Raw genomic sequence first — 26,411 nt, 5'->3', positions numbered from 1 at the left:
AAGGAGGATTGATGAGGGGAAGAAGTATTTTGAGGCATGTAGTAGCTGAAGATACTGTTGTATCAAAATTTCTGTGTATTTGTAGTTGGTGGAAGTAATTTTCATTCGTATTGTAGATTCATAACATGTTTTCTAGTTCGAAATCCTTTTGTGGATGTTTCTCTGAGCTTTGGACTAAAGGCAAAAATAACAGATGGATGATGTAACTAGGAGTTTTTACCCTCTGCCGCTGTAATAAAATCATTTTCCATCTGCATTATTTGTTTTTTTTTTAAAACATATATATTCTTCTTTGTGGACAAAGTTACCTGGAAATTTGTACGGGTGGAAAGTAGAAGGTACTCGGCCGAATAGTTAAGGTATGCACAAACTGGGTAGATGACGGCGCCTTCCTGGTCAATTAAAGGCAAATTTACATTTTTTCCACTTTTCTAGTTGAAGAAAATCCTATTCAAATATTTCAGAAATTTAATTATAGAATATTATTAAGCTAATGTTCACATCACCTGTATAATATTTGAAGGTTACTAGCAATATATTCTATGCTAAGGTAATTTTTCAAATTGTTAAGACTATAAAAAAAATATGTGAGAAAGACAAGAATTATATGACTAGTTTAAGTGCAAGTTTATGAATGTAATATATCATGAAATAACTAAATCCATAGTTATAAAACCTTAAGAAGTTGCTTTTTAGGGTTCATTTGGTACGAAGGATAAATGATAATTAATTTCGGAATTAAGTTTGAAATGAGTTTATTCCACGTTTGATTAGAATAAAATTACAATAAAACTAATCTCGGAATTAATTATCCTAAAATTATAGTGTTAATTTTTATTCCTATAGTAGGATGAATAATAATTTTAAAATAATTAATCCTGAGATACACTTATTTCCAACTTTAGTTACAAAATAGTCTCATAGAGATTATAATGCTAAAAATGAAAAAGAAAAATGATAGGTCCCTATTAGCACAGGCGACTTAACTAGCGTTTGGACATAGATTGAGTTGAAACTTGAAAAAATAATTTTTGGAAGTTGAAATTATGTTTGGACATGCATTTTATTTGAAAAAAATTTGAAGTTTTGTGAGTAGGAACTTGATTTTCACCAAAAATCTACCATAAACTAGATTTTGAAAATTTGAAAAATATTTTCAGAAATTTCTCAAAAACAGATCACTAATCTATGGACAAACAATGTTTTCAAAATTTTTGAAAAAAACTTGCCAAAATGTATGGCCAAACGGGGCCTTACTATCCGAGAAATAAAAATAAAAAAAATAAAAGAGGTCACGTCGTCTCCTAAACGACGCCTCTCCAGAATCCAGAGGCGAAAAAAAATGAGAAAAAACGACCAGAAAAATCTTCAGAATTTCTAAAAATGTCAAATTAATTTCACATTTGAATGTCTCCTCTTCTCCCTCTGTATCCCAATCCAACAAAATTGCGGAACAGATCAAAAGGCTTAGGTTTAAGCTTTTTGAAATTCTCAAAAATCAAATCATTCCGCAAAATGGTGGTGCCTTTATTACAGGCACCGGAATTTAGGAAATTAAGGAGATCAGCTTTAATATTGGGCCTCTCCAATGCGCTTATAATAATAATGGGAGCTATTATTGTAATTATTACGCGTTATTCGTGTGGAGAAAAGGATATTGCGCCAGTTTTTGTTATAATGATGGCTAGTTTTGTAAGAATTGGTGCTATGATTGGAACTGGTATTGCTCAACAAGATACTGCTTCTTGTATTTTAACTTCTCAGTCCGATTTGCCTGATTCTCAAGCTGCTATTCGACACCAAAGACGGGTAAAAAATTTAACCTTTTTTATTTTTTATAGTAGTTTTGATTATGTGCAATGGTGAAAAATGCTATTTTTTTTAGTAATATTATGGTATTTGTTTCATTTTATGTGGCGGTGTTTGAGAACATTGGAAATTGAAGTATTAATTTGACATTTTAGGTATGGGAAAAAGTTGGCTTAGGGATTATATTAGTGACAGTGGAAGAAAATGTTGAAGTAGTTAAAAGTTTTGTTTTTATTTAATATAATGATTTCATGAGTTGAATTTAAATGGAAAATTGAGGATTCATATGGCCGATCCCAACTTGTTTGAGACTCAAGCGTAGTTGTTGTCTTTAAGAAGTTTGTTTGATGAAGAGGTTTACATCAACGTTCAGCAATTTTTCATGTGGAACGAGACTTTGAAAGAAATTTGAATGTATTTTTTCATAGCTTTGATCCAAAGAAGAAAGGGATTGTAGAGTTAAGAGGCTTGTACCTACTCGTTTCTTAGGTGATGTTACAAGATTATCACAAAGCTTTACATGAGAGAAGAAAGGTGGTCATTGGATTGAAAGCAGTTTACTTCCACAAAATTCAGTCAATATTTGATCTTGGCTGGGATACAAGAATGTAAAGCTGGTGGCTTTCCTTTAGTATTGCCATACACCTTAAAAGGCTGCTGTAACCAGTTGGCAAGGGCATATGAGGTGACACCTCAAGTCCATAATGGATGATGGTGCCTAGGTGCGTCATTTGGGTAACATAGAAAGAAAGGAATTGCAAGTTTTTCGAAGGAGGATCAGAGGCATCAATTTGTTTGAGTCTAGATGTTCACAGGCTAATAATTTTTGGTGTTCGCTGAAACTTGTGAATGAATTTTGACACTTTTCTGAACTTCATAGACTCTTTGCATATGTAAAGGAGTTATAGTCTTTTACTTTGATGTAGATATTTAGCACATTATTCCTGGTGCTTCTACTGTAAAAAGTACCTTACTTGTATATGATAAAGCATATAATCAGTAACGATTGGAATAAATTAATTATCCATCTCCAACAGCAGTATCAACATCACCACCACCAAGACCCAATACAGATGTGAATCCACGAGTATTCAGAATGTCAGTCGCATGGTGTATGGTTTGATCATAAAATGCATATTACAGCTTGTATTGAATTGTATCATAACTCATATTTTATTAGATATGATAATAATGGCTAAAACTAAACCAAGAAAAGAGAGAATAGAATTCGAATTAAAAGGTTTCTACATGGTTGTTGCTTGTCTATTCCTTTGTATGGTAGTTCCTTGTTGTTCCCTTTTGAAATAGGGGGATTTAAACGGTTGGTTTCCTATTATACAAGAGTATTTTAGAGTAGCTAGTTGATCCTTGAATCTGTTCCATGTAAGCGTCTTAATACAATTGGATGTATCGCCTTCTATACACCTTTATATTTTTTCTCTTACGCAAGGTAGGGTCTGCTTAAAATTTTACCTGAATAATCCCAATTTTATTTGCACACACAGCTGCATTAGACATGCCTAGTATTTATTTTCCAGATCCAGACGTCATAATTAGCCTTTTAGACAGATCTGCTGCTCTTTCTCTTCTCTGGTTTTTAGCATTCACATGTGTATTTATTTTATGTTTGTTGATTTGGACTGTATCTTATGGTTGAAAGAAATGGCACTGTCATCGGAGGGCATCAAGATATTTGAGCATGGGATTTTTTCCTAATATAAAGATTATAATTGCAACATCTAGCCAGACATATGCAACTTTTGTTTATTGTTTACATTCATGATTTAAACAGATTTTAATGCCAGCCTGCTACTTTAGTATATTATTACTTTATTTTGGCAAGACGTATTCATCTGCTGTGATGGGCATGTGATAAAATTATTCTCCTTTACCAAGTATTCTCTACGTGTAAAATCATTAGAGCCCTCTGAAAGACATTTCTTGTTTGTAACATATTTTTGGGTTTTACGTCTTGATTACAGAGGAAATATAGGAGACTGTTATTGTGGACCCGAATTGCCTCAGTAATTACAGTGGTGCAGCTTCTTGGGGCTGTTTTTCTTTTGTTCAGTGTCACAAATCTTTTGCATCGTGATACAACATCAAGCAACTGTCTGAGAGGTGATATGGAATTGTATGCGTGCCTTCTTGAAAATTTTGATCTAATTACAATATTTTACCTTATCTTTGCTTTTTCATTCTCTTTTATTGCCTGCTTAGTTAAACCCGACTACTATGTTTGTAAATAACACAATTAACCAACATCTTTTTATTTCAGTCATCAAACTGAAAATACTTGTGAAAGTATCTTGCAGGGCTTCTCTCAAATGGTTCATGGTGGCAACGCAACATACTTATTCTTTTTATGGTTATTATTTCTTATGTGGCTCCAGTACAATGTTTTGCTGGAGCCGAGGTCTTGAGATGGAGGTCTTTCTATGCAACAGAAGATAATGCATGGAAGGCACATTATAGGGAGGTATTTGATCATGGCATTCGTGAAGCTTTGTGCTGTCTGGGACGGGTCAAATACTTGTAGGCCTCTCTGCATATGTTGACCACAGGATTTGAATTGTCATTCAGATTGTTTAACCCGCTTTCTTTGTTACTCTGTTTCCTGCATAGGACTGTGCTAGAGGAAGATGAAGTTTGTTCTGTGGCACAGTTACTTGGTGATCTTGTCACTTACCGTGCATCCGGGACAGGTCATTTGGAGCTCTTAGCAGGTTAGTGCTGTTGTAGGAGTCTGTGTTTTACTTTTATTTCTTTATTTGGTGCATGTAAAGTATACAGTTCACCATTCTATAGAAAGTGTTGAAGAATATGTAGAGTGGTGCAAGACCTTAAAAAATCCTTTTGGATGCCTTTTATACTTGATTGTGGTACATGAAAGGTTCTAAAAAAACAAAGCTGTTGTATTATTGTATTATGTATTCTAACATCTCTTCCAAAATCATGCTGGTTGAACATATATCTGGAGAAGCGTACCCCCAATTTCCAAACTCATGAGGATACCTCTTTAGTTTGTTACGTGCATTCTTGTGCAAGCATATCTGACAGTAGGGATGATAGGGAAACAGAAATGAAATAATCATGGGCTCTACCTCGCTCTCAAACCTTCACTCATCCAAAAAAGGGAAAAGGGACATAGGATTATGTACATTTATCCACAACTAGTTTAGGTCCTTTAGGATGTTTGGGTGCTGCAGTTCTTTCAGAATGTTGCAATTCAGATGTTTGGGCGAATGTTTCAAAAGGGGTATTAATTAAGAAATAGTTATACAAGAAGTCACAAAGTTTCTTGTTGAAAATCAAATGGAAAAGAATAAAAAGGTCATTTGAAAAAATTAGAGATTTTAATCAGAGGGAGCTAAGAGGAGAATTCTTGTTCATTTGACATGATCAAGGTTTTGTGTATTGTTTTGCAATCCTTTTCTTCGGTAATTTCTCCTCCAACATTACAGTAAAAATGGTAGTGATGAATGCTAGAAGTGCTTTTAAGTATTGGATTTGTTTTCTACTTGCTCGATTCGTACTTATTCACTTTGGAAACAAGATTATCTCTTTCTATCAGTAAGGTAAAAGAAAATGATTTCTTCTTGATATTCAGGACTAGCTTTATTGCAGAATCCTCGTTCATTCTCTAAATTGTATGAAGAGTCAATGATCGTACCCATGGAAAGGATGCGCGAGGCTGCTTTCTTTCATCCGTTTGCTGAAGCAGCCTACACGGTATGACAACAAGGCATTTCAATTGACTTGATTTTCGTTCTCCTTATTTTGACGTGGAATGGTCAATTGCAGGGTCTATTACTTGATATAGGAAGAAATCCTGTACTTTTTTCATGTTCATGGCTCTATAGGCAAGGCATTCTTGCTCCCTGGCTATGGAACAGGTAAGACACCTACTGGTATATCTTGGTTGTAGATCAGCAACTTCGGATTGTTAAAGCATGAAGCAGCATTTGCTTTGTAAAGTTGAAAAGAAAGGGTTTCAGTGGAAAAACATAGAAGTTCATTTGGCCGCAAGTCATAAGCTTGGATATGGATGGATTATACATGGGGAAAAATACCATGAAGGGACTCCTCTAGGAATTGACAGGATGTAAGATCTGGAATATGACATAGAAGATGCTCTAAATTTATGAGCAAAAAGGATCGGGAATTTCGTACAAGTTGCCAGAAAATGTGAGTTTAATGTTTTATGGGAGGGACTCGAGCTCTGTACTATGTGGATAGAGGGAGCATGAACGAGGTAGTTTATGCTTTTTCATCCTCACTATCTGGTGAAACAAAGAAATGATGATTCCCTTAAATAGACCATATACAAGCTCCAACTGTGGCTAGTAAAAGAAGTAAGCTTATTCAGATCACCTCGAAGAGCTTTGGCTTAAAGGAACTCTCTGCTTAGACTTTTTAAATCTAAAAGATCAAGATGCTCGTCACTCTTAAGTATCCTAAAAGCAAGTTGGAGTATCAGACATACATACACGGTACGATCCGTGGTGCATGATAACAACTGCTTGCTCCACTCAGGGGACTTCAAATGTGTGTCTAGTCTAGTACTGGTGCCAGCAACTGATTTTATCATAAAAGGATGAATGGAATTACCTAGATTCTTCTAGCTTTCTTGATTTATATTCAGAGATCTGATAATTTAAGATCCAGCACAATCAAATGAAGGTTCCTGCAAAGGATTATTTTCATTAAATCTGCTTCATTGGACAAATCACGAACCCTTATTTTTGTGACACTAAGTTATTTTCAAATTGTTGTTTGATTGTTATCATGGTTACTTGATTCTTCTTTTCTTTTTTGAAATAAAATTCTTTTGATGTAGGCGACCTTTACTCGAAGGTGACAACTGGTGGCGAGGTCATGCAGCAGCCTTCTTGAAACATGTTCATTTGTCAGCACATATGCTCAGAAAAGGGCGTGTTAATCAAGTAAGTCTAGCTTTAGATCTATAGGCTATTTTAAGCTGCTGATATTTTGCAATGACATTCCTAAGCTCTGATCAGTGATCACCTAACCATCCAGCTTTGGTGCTAATAGACTTTAGTGTAATTATTTACTGATTGTACAAGTTACCTTTGTAATATCACCACCAGTTTTTGATAAAACTTTCATGGTGTGACTCAACATCTTGATACCTCTATAGTTAATACAATTCTGGATATCACCCTTGTTCTTGAATCTATATTTTTGATTCTAAGTTATTTATAAACCATGTGAGGTCTGAACTGTCAGTTTGTCATTTAAGGCCTGTAATTTCATAAATTTGAATTTCTTTAAGCCTAATTTTGAAAAGCGGCCGCTTGTGTGTGAGGCAATGCAAGTTGAGGGGCAATGCTACTTCACTGAAGTGTATGCTTAGACAGGAGAAGCTCAAGACTTCAAGATAAAAAAACATTGTTTTTGTCTTTAGCAAGCCCATCTCATCGTAAAATGCGGGGAAAGAAGATAAGGCAGGGGTGTTAGATTATCCCGTTTGAGGAGATCGGCGACATTGAACTATAACATAAGTGTTAGGAACACTTCCTACGACTTACCTAGGCCTGCTGTTAGAAGCGTCGCACGAAGTTTGCTCTATGGAATCTGTTATGAGAAGTGGAGAAAAGGTTAACATGATGGAAGAAAAGATATTTAGGGGATATGAGGGTCCTAATCAAGAGCACCTTGTTTAACATACCAACATATTACATGTCTCTCATGTGCACACTTTCTGTTACTGAAAAGAAAGATACCAAAAAAAATTCCTTGTGGGAGTTTGAAGGAGTGGAAGAGTCTTTTGTATAAATTAGTAAACCTTCTTATTTTATGTTCATTCTTCCAGATGACGGAACGGGAAGACCCAGGGATCATCTGTGACATTCCATTAGTACTAGACAGGGGTGTACGCAAAACTTTTTATAAGCGGTGTCGTATTTACATAAATAAAAAAAGTATTATTTAATCTTATTTTACCTCAAGTTGAAAGACTCTGTAGCCTCAAATTTTTAACAAAAAAGCTCCTCAAAGATCTTCAAAAAATATGTCTAGGTACAGATTCGAACCAACGACCTTTACAAGCCCAAATACAAGCTTGACCAGCGGACCAAGAAGCACTATCTTCTAGGAAGCGGTGTTTACTATATATTGCTTTATTTTTGCAGAATATTAGTATAAACATTTAATATTTTTTTCCAGCGATGACATGTTACGAGAATCATGTTTTTGTATGACATTTCTCTTACAAAAAAATGTTCCTTTTATGACGTTTCTTTAACTTTTATGTTTCTCTAGTATGCGGGAATTTCCTCTCCCATTTATTTAATAAAACTTAATACTTCACAAGTGAAAATTTCTAATCCCTTTTTGCTGCTGAGATGGGAATGGAATCTGTCTGAGCAGTAAGAAGTTTAGTAGAGGAATGGACGATATAAAGGCTTCGATTAACATAGTAGTGATTTCCAGGCAACAATTCCTCTACATCCCTCAAAAGTTTGCCATGCCTTTTTTTTTAAATATTGTGAATCAAGTGAAACCATGAGTACTAAAACATGTCTTATTTTGGATTTTTTTTTTTGGCAGAAATAGGTTATGTATATTATTGTTCCTTAGATATTGTCTTGTCATTTTTCTTATCCAGAAAAGAAATATTGTCTTTCATTTCAGAAAAATAATATCTTCTATATCTCTTTTTCAGGGAAAGTGTAAAGCAGCATACTTTATTGTGGTTTTGCATAATGTGAAATCTGTTGTAATTGCTGTGAGGGGAACTGAGACCCCTGAAGACCTCATAACTGATAGTTTAGGCAGGGAATGCTGCCTTACTGAAGGAGAATTAGATAGCCTACTACAGTAATCTCTCTCCCCCTTCCTCCCTTTCTCTCTCTCTCTCTCATTTTGGTCCTTTCTTGTTGCACATGCACATTTACATGCACGCAAATCCGCTTCTGGCATCACTTTCTGACATCCTTTGACTGCCTTCCTTTTACCATTATATTGTTTTCTATCTGTTTTGCATTTCTATCAATGTGTTTTACGTAAGCTAGAGTTCGTTCCTGTAAGCCCGCACTAAAATTCACGTGTCAACGTCAAAATAGAGTTACGCGTGCCGGAGAGCATTGAGTATATTGTTGTTCGTAAATTCTGTAAAAATTTCCAAATAGTTTTAAAAAGGTTTGGATAGGTCCACCCATTGCCTAAAGATCTTGTGTTGGATGTTTAGACTCTTTCATAGTACGGGGAAGGGGGAGGTGTTAGAATCCCAAGTCAGTTAAGTGTATAGGATGTAGTTTCCTTATATAGTCTTAGGTATTGCTCTTGAGCTAACTTTTGGAGTTGAGTTGGGTCCATTGTCCATTTTCTCTATAGAATCAATGTTATATAAAATCCAAATGAGATTCACAATAGTAACACTTCATACTATTCAACCTAAAGCTAAAACCATAGAAAATGAAGGAAAACTGGTCTATAAGCACATAATAGAATTACTGTTTGTTACACTGAGGAACCAGGAAGAGATTGAACATTCGCTGTAGTAATGTGATGTGATTTTCTTTTTGCTTCCATTGCTGCCTAAATTTGCCGTACTTGGTTTCTGCATAGGATCTACGCAGTCAGCACTATTTGATGATTCTCCTGTTTTTTTTCCCCTCTTCTAATACACCATTCTTTTTCAGTGGCAATCATTTTGACTCGTGCATTCGTCAAAGGGTGGTTTCATCCAAACCACACTATGCACACTCAGGAGTAGTTGAGGCCGCACGTGATCTTTACATGCAAGTAGATGGAAATTCTGAAGATGGTATAGTGCATTGTTTTCTGTACTATTTATTTTCCCTGTTTTTCTCTGGAACAATTTTGAAACATTCAATTTTGTACTGTTGTTTCACTTGTACAACTTACAAGCAATCTCTTGCTGTGTTTTGGTGAAAGAACTGGCTAAATGCTGGTATTTGTTTATGACCTGAAATGATTCGTAGCATCTAGTATACTGAGAGTAGTTATTAGTGCTAGAATTACAGGTTGATATGTTTGATAAGGAGTATATGTAGCCAAGGACGTTATAGAAGGTTGTCATCATGCTCCAACAAATTTACCAAGAACTAGAAGTTCTTGTGCACATGGGTATTCCTTTAAAGTCCTGAACTGATGAACACGAGGGAGAATGAAATTGTATAGGGTGGTGGTGGCTGACCATCGTCCATCATTGCTCCTTGAAGACTGTCAAAACGGTATTTCACTGTGAAGATTATCCATCAGTGAAGTTCTACACTGGAAATTTCCTGTCATGCCTGATTGGGAGATTTGACTGTCAAACAGGGTTCCAGAAGCTATTGTAGACTGGGCTTTCTAGCGTGTGGAACCTGATAACAGGCTTGAAGGTGTCTTTGTTTTGATTCCCATTGGAAGCTAAAACTAACAGAGTGCTATGGAATGGGCAGAGGTGGATGAGCGATTTATTCATGATCCTACAACATGTGGGTCTTCTAAAAGTGGCTGTTTAGGCTTGCAAAAGAAGTGTTTTATGGTGATAAGCTTAGTTGGACCCATTCACTTATTGCGTCTGAACTTGTTTTGGCGAGTTGGGAATTTATGCAATGGTTTCTTTGATGTGGAAATTAACACGAGTAACCCGTCATGAGCTAATTACAGCATTATTTCATCTGTCTTGATGTACCCAGTGTCAAATGTGCATGGATGTAGATACTGTATGCAGATTCTAAATGCACTAAGAAATAGAAAACAAGTTGCACTGTCCCATACTTGATATATGCCTACACCCGTATTGAATTCGTATTCATAGATGAGTTTATGTAACATAGGTCAAGAGTTAATTTATCAAGTAAAGGTATGTAATTTTTTGTTGTATGCTAACTGAAGGTGGATACATTTGCTGTAGAACTTGGATTTACTTGATTTGAGCACCAAAATCACCAGGATGCCTACTGATGCCAATGCAGAGATGGATGTGAGTGAGGTGTTGGATACGAGTTGGTCAACGAGTTCCCATAGAAGACGACTGGTAAGGACGAGGGTCCTTCCAGAGAAGATGGCTACCAGTAACGACTATCTCTGAGTTTTGCAGAGATTTACTGTACAAAGAGGATTGGAAAACATGAAAGAACGTTTAAGTTGGGTCCTCCTTTGGCCAAGACCATTGGGCTGAAAAAAAAATGCTGTAATGGATTAATAAGCAATCACATTCGTTTTTCTCCAGCAAGATAGAGGAATGGCTCATAATGGGTCAGACTGCAACATTGCAGTGACTGGTTGAATGTCTAAACACGACGGGACCATGTTTAAACACTTCTAATCAGTCACTTAAGCCCAAGAAGGTGAATCTTTCTTAGGTTAGACTGTATAGAACAACAAGACGGAGAAGAGAATCTGCCCTGTAGTAAATGACTCTTAATATACAATATTAGGAGTTCTAGGCCATGTATAATATGTTAAGTAGTTATTTTTCAATCCAAACACAGTTAATAGTTATTCTCAAACCCAACTTTGAACAAATCGCCGAGGATCTTGGCAATTTTATTTTATTCCTGCTTAATATGGTGTTTTTTTATCCCCTATATTATTTCTTTCAGAATTTCAAACATAATACTGACATAATAAATTTGGCTCTATTCTCTTCTTCCAAGTAAAAGTAAATTTAATGCCTGAAAGTGTACCCTCTATTATCTCTCTAAATACCGACCTATAATGATGTTGGTGATCCTGTTTCAACTTGCTTCGGTATTTTAACATAAAAGATTCATTTTGAAAGGGTTGATGCAAATTTGGTTTTAACTTTTCTTTCGCTATAATTCCAGCTTTAAAGGTAACAAATATCTTCTTACGCTGTCAGAAATAACTTCTATTTTCTGTTCTCTGCATCAGTTCTTGCTCATTCTTCTTGATGTTTTTCACCTATGAAGTGTTATACCATTTGCCACAAATCTAGTTTTATTTATAGAGCTCAAGGTGCTATTACGGATGGCCCACACAGTGTACCGGATTTGTATTCTGATTGACAGGCACCCTACAGTACCCATGTCGGTGCCTCTTATGCTCATTCCTATTAATTGGTTCTGCTAGGCAGTGTGTCATAAATTTCTCTATTTTGCTTCGTACAAGGAAGCTGTGGTTGAGTTGTTTCACCTATTATCAGTTTATTTTTCTTGATTCATATGCTGATTAGTTCAAGAAGATGCTTAGTAGCTGATAACTATCTGCCTCTGATGAGGCCCACATGTAGCTATTGATATATTTTGTTATGAGATAAACTCAAACACGTTCATCATGCAGCGAATTGCTCCTTTATTTCCGCTTTGAATCAATCCCCCACATCTGCTATGATAATTTGTGAATATATGTGCGCTTCGTCTATATCAGGTGGATTTCTCTCGTCATTGCTGGGAGCAGGATGTGAGTGTGAGGGATATGGTGTGCGAATAGTGGGGCATTCCCTTGGAGGAGCTATTGCTGCATTACTAGGAATGAAGGTATGCAATTGTCAGCTAATGAAATGCGTTCTTGGAACTTTTCTTCCATCATGTTTGAGTGCTCTTTGTATAGGACATATATTGCCGTTTTCTTCCCCCAACCCCTTCCCCTTTTGGTATCCAAAGAACAAAAGAAAAAAATATACTGTCGATAATTGTATTGGTTTTGTGTCTGTTTTATTTTTGCTTCATTAAGCATCTGGATTCAGAATAATAGATGAGTATGGTCCAATCAAATTCACTGCTTTGTTTATCTAGCCGATCTACTTTGTTAAAGTCACTTTCTAACTTTGGTAAAGTGTTTTAACTAAATATAGTAATTTGAACTCTTTTTTGTGTTAACAGTTCCAGATTTGTTCAAGCAAAAAAGAATTTTATTGTTATGCTCTCTGGATTCAAAATCTTATGTTGGTGTTGTTAGTGTTGTTGTTTCTGCTTCATTGTCATCTTCCCTTGACCCAGGGGACTATCGGAAATAGCCTCTCTACCTTCAAAGGCAGGGGTAAGGTCTGCATAAACACTAAACCCCCTCTACTCCCTACCCCCCACTTTGTAGGAGTACACTGGGTTTGTTGTTGTTGTTTGTTCTCTGGTTTCAAACCCTAGTTATGTCAAGATATGTGAAGTTCATCTCTGTTCTTCTAATTTTCCTAATGGTCACTTTGATCTCCCAAGGTGCTTGCGTACCTCAATGTATTACCTATAAGTTCTTTGTTTAATTATATTAATTTCTGCAGTTAGTACATCTAGCCTATTTACAAATCAAATTACTATATTTTGCTGAGCAGCTGCGCAAACAATATCCGGATATACACGTCTACACATATGGTGCTCTCCCATGTGTGGGTCTGGTGGTAGCAGATGCTTGTTCAGAATTCATTACCAGGTATTGCCAATGTGTTATTATCTCTGCGACAACTGAGTGTTGCTGCTCATATGCTATAAAATTAACTTCCACCTTTATTGACATCTTTTCAGCATTGTAAACAATGATGAATTTTCAGCGCGCCTTTCAGTAGCATCAATTATGAGACTTCAAGCAGCTGCACTTAGGGCACTATCAGAAGATGGCACTGTTGATATTACAACAATTTTTAAACTTGCTCATCACTTTACTTCACTGAGTGTCTGTCAGAAAAGCATGAACGATGGAGAATCGTCAGTGAATTCTTTGACAGCAATGTCAAGTTGTACGAACGAAATCAACCATAGCCAGCTTGAAAATGGTACTAAGGGACTTTTTTCTTTTTGAATATTCCGTGTTAATACATGTCTCATTTAATCATGTTGTGTTTAGTTAACTGTATTTGTCTGCAGTTTCTCCTATTTGTAGCTATCTCACTTTTTCATGCAAAAATGCTAACTATTTCTGCAGGATTGGTAAAGCACGAACCAGGATCCTCTTTTTTGCATGACATAGACACAGATTTTAGCTCTGATGATAAAACCGGTTCAACTAATTCATCAAATCGTTTCAACAGTCCTTTTAATTGTTCTACTTCTGATTCAAGTCCATTTGGTGATCCTTTAGCCGAATTTATGGAGGCTGTTCCATCTTCTGAACATAAGTCATCATTGAATATCCCAGAATTGTTTTTACCTGGTCTTGTTATCCATATTGTGCCACAGAAGGACGGCCTTCATAAACCATTGTGGAAATGCTGGAGAACTTGGGAGAGAAGCTGCAGGTATAGGGCCTATGTTGCAAAAAGAGAAGCATTCAAAGATATAATAGTATCGCCATACATGTTCCTGGACCATCTACCTTGGAGGTATTTGAGTTAGCATTCTTTTTGCAAATAGATGTTTTCATAGACATACTAATATCTACTTCATCAGATGTCAGAATGCATTGGAAAATATACTGAAGACCGGAAACGTTCAAACTCCAGATGATGCATCTGAAATTGTGTGATTGCCGACAGTAAGGTCAGTTGTCACATCGTTAACTTTGTAGTCCTTGATGTGTTCTTCTTAATGGTTTATCCGTCTCTTGTACTTCGATTGTATTTTCTCAAAGAGAATGCCAGTTCACTCTACTTGGTTCTGAACAAACATCATCTTACTAATCTGGCAACCTAGGTATTATTGGAAAGTACTGATTTATAGATATGACCAGGACAATTAAATGAGCAAGCATTTACTTTCAAAGGGTGTAACAGATCAACAGAAGCATGTCTATTGTCACTTTTCCAGAGAAGATTCGACATTATATCGCTTATCATTGTTTCCAATATATTCCTTAAATGCGATGTATAATATCCTTGCATAAGTTGTTGTTTGTATTAGATGAATCACAACCTCAGAAGAATCGTACCTAGAACTGCGTCGCAACGAGTCAGTTGAATCATTTTATGTAATTGTATAAGCACTTTTGTGATTACTGCCGAACGATTCCTTAATTTCTGTGAGGTTTCAGTTAAAAGTGACCGATCTTGTCATCTCTTTTCTTTTTAACTGTGAAAGGACGAAGAAACTTTTAGAGAAGGGCATCTGAATAGCACAAAGTATGGATTTATTCATTATAATCTATGTCGTATAAGTTGATAGAAAATATGAAATGACAACAAAACTTTGAAAATTCATCTCACGTGTTAGTTATACGTTATTACAACAATAACGAAGCCAGTGAAATTTCACAAATGGAGTCTGGGAAGAGTAGTGTGTGTGCAAACCTTACCCCTATCTTGTGAAGGTGGGGAGGTTGTTTCCGATAGATTCTTGGCTTAGGAAAAGCATAGTCACAACATTGTTGAAAAGAGATACAGTAATGAAGAAGCCATGGAAAAAGAAGAAGAAGATGCAAGAGCAATAACAAGATAATAAAATAACCGAAGCAAAAAAAAAAAAAACTTAGTAGTGATAGAAATCTACTTACAAGCAAATGCGAGAATAATATTAATGCTATAGACTCAATTATCTATTAATCCTCTATCCTAATTATCCACTTTCACACCCTTCTATTAAGAGTCATGTCCTCGGTAAGCTGCAGATGTGCCATGTCCTGCCTTATCACTTCCACCCATACTTTTTTGGCCTGTCTGTACCTATCCTCAAACACGCCATGGCAAACCTCTCATACCTTCTTTGGTGTTAGTTATGCGTTACTTAAAAAAATTATATCAAAGAAAACCTCTTGACCAATAGATTCTAACAATGTAAATCTCTTTTCATGATATAAAATAAATAATTTCCATTGAACTTTTTAGAATGTGATTATTTCCAAAAATAGTTAAAGTATCACATAATTTCAAAAATTCATATCTCACTCGTTTTAATTTCCTCTATGGGTGATATGTCACAAAAATGATACCAGGAAGCCACTTTTAGGGTTGCTGTATAAAGCATATATAAGCAGTGTTTGCAAACTACTACTTCTTCTTCAAAGAGCAAATAAAGCTCTATTATTTAATATAGGGGTGTCAAATGGGCGGGTTGGGTCAATTTTGGGCGGGTTAAAATGGGTTGAGTTAATAATTGGGCAGGTCAAATGACCCGCCCAAAAGTTACTTGGGCTGAGATGGGTTGGGTCAAGATGAGTTAAAATTCGGGTCATAACCTAACCCGCCCAACTCTTATTAAACTTTAATTAATATGTGCTATTTTCTTATAAATTGTATAATTACTAAATAAGGCTTTTTTGCTTTTGTTATGGTCATATTTAAAATATTAAACAAAAATAAAATTATTTCTAAGATATTTTGACAAACTTGTTCATGGATTAATTTGGGCTAAAAATTAGCCCAACTTTAATTGAGTTGAGATGAGTTGAATCAAGATGAGCTAAGTTCAATAAATGGGCGGGTCAATAACCAACCCAACCTTGGGCGGGTTGGGCGGGTTGGGCGGGTCATTTGGGCTTGGGCCAAATTTGACAGCCCTAATTTAATATAAGATAGATCAGCAGATTACAATTTTTCGTCTGATTTCAAACTTGATACTACTTCTTTTCAGATGAGTTATTACATCCCTTTAACTTATTTTTAACCTTACTTTATTAGTCTTTCTTAACTAGATCAGGATCAACTCACATGAGCGATCCAATTTTGATTAATTCAAAATTAACTAACAAGTTACATCCAGATGTATAATTTAATGTTCAAAATTAATTATATGAAAAATGATGTTCACAAAAGGCTACACTTACTTAGACTATAGGCTTTTGTATTTTTTTTTTTTGGCAATCCGCGTTTTTTATTAATAAAAGAAAAAAGAAAAATACAACAATTAGGAAAAGCATAAATAAGGGGGACAATAGCACCGTTAGAGTTACCCATATGCCTTGGCTATATAATCACTCCTCTGCGCCTCACACTGCCTTATGATGACAGTCTCATGTAGAGGATTCATGGCGTAACTGTCGACAACGTCTCACGAGGGCATATAATCTCATAGGCTTTTGTATTTCCAAATGCCAAATGGCCATATATTGCATGGTTCTCCACTCTAGTTCAAAAAGAGATTGACCTAATTACCTATATTGGGACCCTTTTGTTGCATCTTTTCCCAACACAAAAATCCAATAAGATGAAAAAGAATCCATAGACCAATTAAAAAAGCAATTTTCTGTTTCTTTTGAGTGGACAAAAACAAAAAATGTTGGTGTCCTTGGTCAGATGTTCAAACTGTAGCAGTTAAGAAATTAGAGTGAAAAAGGGCTGCAGCCTAATTAGAAAAAATGTTCCCATTTTTTATTTTTATTTTTTAATGACTTGAGAATGAACACAAAGGTAGATTAGATAAGAGAAAATATTCTCATGTGCAGGTATGGCAGCTCCTAGCATAAGAGCTTCCTAGGAAAAAGCAAACAAATTAAACCAAACATTTTAATTTTGTTACATGTCATTTCATTAATAAAATTATTTGTTTGAAATCTAGCAAAATGAAGCATCCGTTGGACGTGAGAATAAAGTTCCATATCCAATAATAACATATAGAAGTTATATACAAGGTTATGAATACTCGTGAATGGTGCGAGAATTTTAGGAGAAAATCGTGTGAGCTAAAAAACAAGCCGAACACAGTGTTGTAGTGAAACATGTAGGTTTACTACCTTTGTTCGTCGACGAGTTGGAACCAGTGGCGGATCCAAGATTTCAAAGTCATGGGTGCTCACCGATAAAAATATCAAAAGAAGAGGAAAAATAAATTTAATAATGGGTGCTCACTCAATACTTATTTAAATTTTTTGATAATTATCTATGTAAATCTATTAAGTTGGCCAAAGACAATGGGTGCTTAAGCACCCATAAGATCGTTGTGGATCCGCCACTGGTTGGAACCACCTTTGGTTATGGATCATGTGATACTTAATTTCGTGGGAAGATCGTTAGATATTCGAACAAAATCTCATATTAAAAGAAGTTGTATATAATATTTATGACGCTTATATGAGACATTTTGGAAAAAATCGTGAAGGATTGGTCAAAAGCAGATAGTATAAACCATATTGATAGTGTTTTCGGGCTAGCTTAGCTCAATAGCACTAGGTTCAAAATGCTAGAGCTTATATATGGATTTTTCAAAAATCCAATTCTTATATTCTAGGAAAAAGGTAAACTATTTCTCATGCTAATTATTCTTTAGAACTTGTTTTTTATGGCGACTACGCTGCAATTGTAAGACTAAAGTTTAATTATTCTACAAAATTAGAAAGCACTTTTAAAGGCCAATTAATCAATTTCTGATCGTGTGCATGCTTTAGTTATAACTTTGACTAATATTGGTCGCTAATCTCAGTATACCTTTGACCAAGTAAGTGTGACCAGTCCAGTCAACAGTTTGACTAAATTAGTGACCAAGTAGCGACCAATTTATTTCAAATATTTATTTTATTATTTTCGCTAGTTTGGCGACCAACTTTGGTCGCTTTTTGCGGCAGACCAACTTTGGTCGCTAAAGTTTGATCGCTTTTTTCCGGAATTCTAGTAGTGTTACCTAACCAAACACTAGTATTCTTAAAGACTGAGAAGACTTTGTCTAGACGCTTAAATTTAATGTAACTAGTGCATAATTTATAAAATGAAGCGTGACTTTAATTGTGAGATCTAGTCAACAGTAAGAGAATTAGGGACGCAGTCCAAAGGAATGAATAATGTAGCCAGTTTATTCTGATACAAGCAAGATGAGGTCGCTCTGCTTCGTAGACAAGGCTCGTTCCATACTTTACTTACGAGCTCGTGTAGTACTCACCCCTATCTCTAAAGGGGATGGAAGGGGCTTGCAACGATGAAAGGCTTATGGGATAGGGGCAAGCGTCAGATTCCACGACTTGAATCAGTGACTTGTACATATATACACAAAGAACAATAACACTAGTATTAACCCAAATAACCGCTCACCTAATTTCTTAAACTAAAAATAGCTAGCGGATGTATAGCATATGTAAAATTCATGTATAATAGTATATGTATAACTGTGTATAATCTATATATATTGGCTAGAAAAAGTAAATAGTGAATCTGACCGGCTATTTTTAACTGCTTGTGCGAACTTTATTGTTTTTTCTTCACTTATTTGGGTTCACTCTAATCATGATTAACCTTTTCTTCCTTTATTTGGGTGACTTATTTAAACATTTTCCCTTGATTTACAAGGATATATATTTGGAGAGTGCTACAATGACCTTATAGATCAAATAAAACCAAAACCCAAACAAATCAAAACTGCCGTTTTACATTTCCTAATTTTTCCTTTTCTTGCAGGAGTTTTATTTCTGCTCTCTGTTTATGCTTAATTTTACCTCCTTCCAATTGGAATACATACAATAATTTAAAAGTATAACTAATTTAATGTCTAAATAAAAGTAGAAGGTTAAAACGACCCAACTTTGCATTCAAATGGTGCAAAGTTTAATCCTCACCTGACTGACTGACTCTTCTTTACTCTTCGTAAAAATAGCACGGGCTAACCAGTTTTCGGACTGGTCATTTAAAAATAACCAGTGTTTACCAAATCAATGAAAAATAGTCACTATTTTGCTGCAACAAAGACCGGTCCAGCATAATATACTGGAGTTCGGTGCACCTGTATATGAACTTCCAGCATATTATGCTAGACCGGTATACTTTGCTAGTTTCAGTAAAATATACTGGAGACTGGGGAACCGATGCTCCAAACTCCAGTATATTATGCTGAACTGGTATATTATACTGGATCCAGTATATTATGTTGGAGTATTATTCCGGATTTTGAATAGTATTTTCATTCAGATTTATTTTTACATGAAAAGTGACTAAATTTTGATTACTTTTGAAGCTGAGCTATTTTTGAACGACCACTCGTAAATCTGGCTATTTTTGAATTTCCCCCTTACTCTTCCTATCTAAATCCAGAAAAGGAAAAACAAAAGTATAAAATAGAGGAATAAGTTACAAGCATAAATCTAAAATATCACAGACAAAGGGCTAATTTCAGCACTACTTCCTAGAAGTCAATATATGTTGTAAACATTAAACTCGTTGACCACATAGGCACTAAATATGGCTAAATACTTGCTCGGGTGTTTATCGTTAGCTAAACAATTAATATTAAGAATAAAAAAATCAAAGCGAAAATGTATATCACTTATCATAATTAAGTGTTAATAAGTGTATATATACAATGATATCTTATATTTATTGACTTGATGTAAACAACTCACGCAAGTAAATTTTTAGTACGGACTCATTTATGTCGCCTAAGGTTTTGTTAGTATATACTGATAAACTCCCTTCTATTATAATTACAGAGGGTGTCTTTTATATTTGACCACCACCTTTTGGAATTGGTGAACGACGAGGGGAACTCGCATTCAAGTAAGAAAATATAAACAAATAAATAACAGATGACAACAACATTAATCTTCGTTGTCCGTGAAAGGTACGATGTAATTTGATCCTCAATTCAATTCTTCTCTTATATCTACTGCCTAGTGTATTGGTCAAAATCTGACCGTTGTGGTCGATCCAACAAGGATCATGTCCAAGCAGCGGGATAAAGAAAAATGTCATGATCTGCTCCAAACCACGTACTTGCAGTACCCGCTAAGTCGAAGAACAATAATTAGGGAACGACGAAATGGATGTGGCATGAAGACGCCTTGACCTAAAAATATAGTAAGGACTCCATAACTATATATAGGGAGAGAACTTTCCTAGAAAGGGGGGCATTTTCTCTCTTTCCCTTCCTCGGTAATCTTCTTAGCAAAAGGAAGATAAAACACTCTTACACTCATCATGTAAAAGATTGATCTCCATCGATTGGTGGGAAAAGGAATGAAAAAGATCAATGAGATTGTTCGCCCCTATTTTATCTTATGCATCATTTTCTGATTCGTTTGTAGATCTGGAATTTATTACGTGTGACTAAGATTTACCTCTTCATCTTCTTTAATTGATTTAATTGAAAAGATTTCAATATCTTTTGGGTCAAACAATTTGGCACCATCTGTAGGGATTTCTTAGTGAAATTTCCTAGTCTCTTCCAGATCGAAAACCGTAAACATGACCACCCACCAAAAGAGCGATAAGTAAACCTCACATGTCAACCTAGATCATGATGCTACATGCAAACGAAAGCTACAACCAGCATCTTCCCCCGCACGCCGGGCAGCTCAGGAACCAACCAAAGCAAGCCCAAGACCGTGCGGGGCCAAGGCACGAAAAAGGAGGGGAAAGAGATGAATACGGCTACCGAATTCAGAAGCCACCGCCCCATCAGCCATCGAAACACCAAGCAAACTGATAGCAACACTACAGATCCACCCTCATCCACCAACCCCTCGAATCGGGGGGAGGAGAATATCATGTTGGCCCACATTCTGATGTTCACTCAAACAGGAACGCGAGCACCGCGCGGGTAAGCGAGCAAAGAAATATCTCAACAAAAAAAAGAGAAATTACTACAAAACAACCGAAATATCGCCTACTTGACGACCCAACTCTCCAAATGAACTGGGACTCACCAGAGGACATCCAACTCCCCAATTTTTTTTTTGGAAGCAACGACGGGTTAATATTTCGACGAAAGTGTGAAATAACACCCTTGAGGCCAAGGGCCTTCGCCAAAAAGAAAAGAGTTCAACCTCGATCGAACAATGACGGGTTAATATTTCAACGAAAGCTCGAAATAACACCCTTAAGGCCAAGGGCCATCACCAAAGAGAAGAGTTCGACTACGATCGAATGACGACGGATTAATATTTCGACGAAAATTCTAAATAACACCCTTAAGGCCAAGGGCCATCGCCAAACAAAAGAGTTCGACCACGATCGAACGATGACGGGTTAATATTTCGACGAAAGTTCGAAATAACACCCTTAAGGCCAAGAGCCTTAGCCAAAAAGAAAAGAGTTCGACCTCGATCGAACGATGACGGGTTAATATTTCGACGAAAGTTTGAAATAACACCCTTAAGACCAAGGGCCATCACCAAAGAGAAGAGTTCGACCACGATTGGACGACGATGGGTTATTATTTTGACGAAAATTTGAAATATCGCCCTTTAAGGCCAAGTGCCTTCGCAAAAAAAAAAAGAGTTCAACCACGATCGAACGATGACGGGTTATTATTTTGACGAAAGTTTGAAATAACACCCTTTAAGGCCAAGGGCCTTCGCCAAAAAGAAAATAGTTCGACCATGATCGAACGACGATGGGTTAATATTTCGACGAAAGTTCGAAATAACACCATTAAGGCCAAGGGCCTTCGCCAAAAAGAAAAGAGTTCGACCACGATCAAATGACGACAGGTTATTATTTCGACGAAAGTTCGAAATAACACCCTTTAAAGCCTAGTGTCTTCGCCAAGAAGAAAAGAGTTCGACCACGATCAAACGACGACGGGTTAATATTTCGACGAAAGTTCGAATGACCCCTTAAGACCAAGTGCCTTCGCCAAAAAGAAAAGAGTTCGACCACGATCGAACGACGACGGGTTATTATTTCGACGAAAGTTCAAAATAACACCCTTAAGGCCAAGGGACTTTGCTAAAAAGAAAAGAGTTCAACCTCGATCGAACGACGATGGGTTAATATTTCGATGAAAGTTCGAAATAACACCCTTGAGGCCAAGGGCCTTCGCCAAAAAGAAAAGAGTTCGACCACGATCGAATGACGACGGGTTAATATTTCGATAAAAGTTCGAAATAACACCCTTAAAGCCAAGTGCCTTCGCCAAAAAGGAGAGTTCGACCTCGATTGAACAACGATGGAGTAGTATTTCGTCGAAAGTTCAAAACATCCCCGGGGCCAAGGGTCGTTTTAAATGAAAAAGGGGGGAAAATAAAAGTGGGACTCGCAGTGAGATAATATTTCGATATAAACTTGAAAGTAACATCCCTATGGCTAAGGCCGCTATTAGAAGAAGCATTTGACGCCATCCGAATTACGATGGGATGGTACTTCAACACAAGTTCGGAAGTATCGCCCCGACAGCTAAGGCCACCATCGAAATCCTACTTAATCCGTGTGATGCTAAATTCCCTAAGAATTGGGAACTCGCCACACAGAGATCTATTTTGTACAAGAGTTATGAAAAACAAAACGGGGAAAGAAATACAGGAGGTGTGCAACGATGAAAAACTCCTCTTTATACGAAATTACTGCGCAAACAACTGTAGATTACACACGGCTAAACCAACAGAGTCTAAGAAAAAACAATAAACAACCAATATAAAAAAAGAAGAGAAAACAAACAAAGACATCAATTCTTTTTACTCGACGTCATCAACGCCACCCTCCTCGCCACCATCTCCAAGAAGTCCTCCTTCATCATCACCACCTTCATCGGCCTCTGGCGTCGCAGGGTCATAACCACAGTTAACATGAGCTTCTCGTGCCTTCGCCCGTGCTCCTTCATATGCAGCCTCGGGAACATTGCCCGCCTCTCACAAACTCTTGTAGATATCCTGCTGGGATTCACAATAAACCCAAAGCTCATGCAAATGACGGGGAACAACAGCAGAGGAAGATCCGACTTGAGCCAATAATTGCTCCTTTTCGGCCTTAAGAGCAGCGAACCGATCCCCTAAGATCGACGCCTCTCGGTCGATCTCACCAATACGCTCCTCAAGCCTCGCTTCCATTAGCGCGGCCGTCGCCCTCCGATTCCTGCTCGGATTAGAGGACGCGGATGGTGTTCTCTAGAGCCGCCGCCCTCGCCAAAGCCGATGACCAAGCACTCTCGATATTTTCAAACTCGATCAACTTTCCCATCCACTCCGCGCTCATCGTCTTGACCCTGATAAGATTCTGATCCATCTTAGATTGCATCGACCTCAGCTTCTCCTAAAGATGTTCGCACTCTGCAGCAACCCCTTTGCCCAACTCAAGCTCTTCATCCTTTGCACGAAGTTGCTCCTCGAGTACGCTACTTTTGCGAATAGCCTCCATCAATTGCTGGTCCCTCTTATCTAATTCCTCGCCGAGGGATCGAGAACTAGGGTTCGCCTTCAGCCACTCATGCATCTCACGACACTTTTCGCGATAGCACCGATACTTCTCCAGCATTGTCAGGAAAATCTTGGCCCGAATATCAACCCTATAAGCGTTTTGAATCTCCACCATGTACGTTTGAAAACCGAAAAGATAGGCTAAGGCCAGATCATCAAAAATGAAAGGAACATGAAAGAAAAGTGAAACGTACCCTCAAGCCCATAGCGGCCACTTTATGCATCAAATCAATATCAAGTACATTCCGAAGAGCCTCACTCTCGGCGGCAGAGCATAAGAGGTCAAACTACGGCACCAGGTCCTCCGTATGTCCTAGAAGGTTGATATCCGATGAGATCTCAAGAATACGAGTTGGGCTTTCCACATGAACCACCGAACGGGTAAGACCCTCTTCAAACATCCTAACATTATCAAGATCAAGATCAGACTCAGATTCATAGTCGTCGACCACGACACTCTTTCCCCTTTCTACGGCCGAAGAGGAAGCACGACCAGGTACCGAGGACGAAGGTCCATCCAAAGTAGTAACAGCGGCCTCAGAAGTCTAACCCCCCTATCGTGGAAGGTTGCTGATCAATCATAACGGCAGGGATCTCCGTCGATGGGGCAGACGCAACGACTGGCTTTGTCTCTCTACAAGTGGAATAACATCAACTCCCACCTCAGATCCCGTTAAGGGAAGGTCTTCCTCTAAATGTATCACGGCCGAAGGAGCCGTTTCAGACTCCACTCGCCGCCTCTTTGATGGCCCCTCCCCTTTTTTCGGCACGGGAAGACTCCCCCACTTGGGAGGTGTCAGGGGTCGGAATCTCAGGTCGAGGGGTAGCCTCCGCACGTACGGCCGCAGCCATAGATTCAACTGAAGTGGCCCTCGACGAAGGTCGGGTAGTAGACACTGAGGTAGGGCGGGCGGATGATGTAGGTTGACGAAAAGCTAGTTGAGGAGCCCTCTTTATCCGCACTCTCCCGGGCATAGACGAACATCACGTAAGAAACAAAGTAAAAAAAAGAGGGAAAGGGAAAAGTAGCTAACAAAAATGATATTACTCACCATTAAGGGGATTACATCCATATTTCTCATAAAAAGACGACCATGTGCGGACCCCCACCATATGAGGAAGGATGGCGTTCACCTACTTGCGGATACCGCCAACAGGTGCAGGGGGTAGTTTCACGGCTGCAAAAACAAAAGAACAAATTTCAAGTACTGCCCAAAGGGAAGTGGTCGAGTATCATTCCGACCAAAAATATAGAAACTTATGTGCAAATTTCCATTTCTCAGGGAACCCTGTAGGATACGCCACAAGGTGTTTGGTCTGCACGTAGAAGTAATTCTCATAGAAACGATGATTGGCTCTATCATCCATCTTCACGACCAGACTCTTCGTCCCTCGGTGACGCATATGAATCATTGTGCCACGAATGAATTAAGGAGAAAAGATATTGAGCATGTGCCTCAAAGTGATCTCTCGACCAGCAAGCTCCGCAAACTTGAGCAGCATGCAGTTTATATAGGTATGGCTTAAGTTGAGCCGGGCATACCTCATAAAATCGGCAAAAATCTACCACCAAGAGAGGGAGAGGGAGCGTGTACCCAACAATAAAGGGGTAGGCGTAGAAAGCGCGGTATTCCGGGCGGTCAAAATGGACTATGTCGTCCCCCACCGCCGGCAGCATTTTGACGTAGTGAGGGATTCCCCACCTGGCCTTCAATTCTGCGATCCCCTCCGCATTTATGATAGAAGGATAAGGTTCCGGCTCTTCCCCGACGAGACTGTGGAAATCGTTCCATGGTCTCCCAGGGCGGGCAAGATCTCAGCCGCCGTCACAATCTCCTTATCTTCCACCACTTCTACTCCTCCAGTGGAAAGAACATCACTTTTCGGCACCAAAGTTGTGGCAGGTTGATCAACATGAGAAGAATCACCAGCCATTTGGATCGATTTGACTAAACAAAAAGATATAAGAAAAAAGAAGAGACTAGGCAGAAATTCCTGGTTAACCGGAGAAAGTCAAAAATCCAAAGTATCAGGAGAAAAGATGACTCACAATTTTCCTTCAAGTAAAAGCAGAGAAGTGTGTCCATCGAATGATACCTTCTTTCTATTTATAACAAACATAAATTCTCCAAGCGCGAAATCCAAGAGTCGCCAATCGAAGCTGATAGGGCACGAAATGGTTCAATCCCCTGGAAACTGTGTCATAATGGTGGTAACCACGAAAGACGTTTCAAGTTAAACGACGCTCCGGTTCCGAAACGACCGCAACAGTCCAAGGGCATCTCAAGAGCACTGTTGCATTAGTCGAATCTAAAAATCATACCCAAGGGGTAGAGTCAGATTTCTCTTAGACGAGCAAAAATAATAATCCGTCTACCAGGACCGACAAGAGACGACCTCGGTAGATGGAGGGACTAACTGTATTGGTCAAAATCTGACCGCTGTGGTCGACCCAAATGGGACCCCGTCCAAGTGGCGGGATAAAGAAAGATGCCATGATCTGCTCCAAACCACGCACTCGCAGTACCCGCTAAGTCGAAGAACAATACTTAGGGAACGACGAAAATGGACCTGGCATGAAGGAGCCTTGACCCAAAAACATAGTAAGGACTCCATGACTAGATATAGGGAGGGAGTCTTCCTAGAAATGGGGTCTTTTTCTCTCTTTCCGTTCCTCGGTAATCTTCTTAGCA

At 37.8% G+C, this 26,411-nt stretch overlaps 1 protein-coding gene across 6 annotated transcripts; it reads left to right on the top strand.

The window, feature by feature from the left end:
- Positions 1–1,262: 1,262 nt before the first annotated feature.
- On the top strand, positions 1,263–14,712 carry LOC107784247 (uncharacterized). Of its 6 annotated transcripts, none has more exons than XM_016605344.2 (15): positions 1,263–1,809; positions 3,792–3,930; positions 4,125–4,344; positions 4,435–4,535; positions 5,420–5,541; positions 5,614–5,705; positions 6,650–6,755; positions 8,498–8,652; positions 9,477–9,601; positions 12,178–12,287; positions 13,076–13,173; positions 13,266–13,513; positions 13,663–14,059; positions 14,127–14,216; positions 14,407–14,712. In XM_016605344.2, the coding sequence occupies exons 1-14, from the start codon at positions 1,408–1,410 to the stop codon at positions 14,200–14,202; spliced, it is 2,391 nt and encodes a 796-aa protein (XP_016460830.2). In that variant the 5' UTR covers positions 1,263–1,407; the 3' UTR covers positions 14,203–14,216; positions 14,407–14,712. The 6 variants fall into 6 exon arrangements, with proteins under 6 accessions (XP_016460830.2, XP_016460831.2, XP_016460829.2 ...); XM_016605345.2 differs by having other exon boundaries at positions 14,370–14,712; XM_016605343.2 differs by having other exon boundaries at positions 14,127–14,712.
- Positions 14,713–26,411: the final 11,699 nt, after the last annotated feature.

Source organism: Nicotiana tabacum, chromosome 7 (genome assembly GCF_000715075.1).
Source record: "Nicotiana tabacum cultivar K326 chromosome 7, ASM71507v2, whole genome shotgun sequence".
Taxonomy (NCBI): Eukaryota; Viridiplantae; Streptophyta; class Magnoliopsida; order Solanales; family Solanaceae; genus Nicotiana; species Nicotiana tabacum.
The sequence above is the reverse complement of the archived record's forward strand: the minus strand, read 5'-3'. Positions and strand labels throughout refer to the sequence as shown.

Excerpts from the sequence above, each read along its gene's own strand:
- LOC107784247 (XM_016605344.2), top strand. The coding sequence starts at position 1,408 with ATGTCTCCTCTTCTCCCTCTGTATCCCAATCCAACAAAATTGCGGAAC. Across the intron at positions 3,931-4,124 it reads ATCAAGCAACTGTCTGAGAG|GGCTTCTCTCAAATGGTTCA; the intron begins GTGATATGGAAT and ends AGTATCTTGCAG. Across the intron at positions 5,542-5,613 it reads TTGCTGAAGCAGCCTACACG|GGTCTATTACTTGATATAGG; the intron begins GTATGACAACAA and ends GGTCAATTGCAG.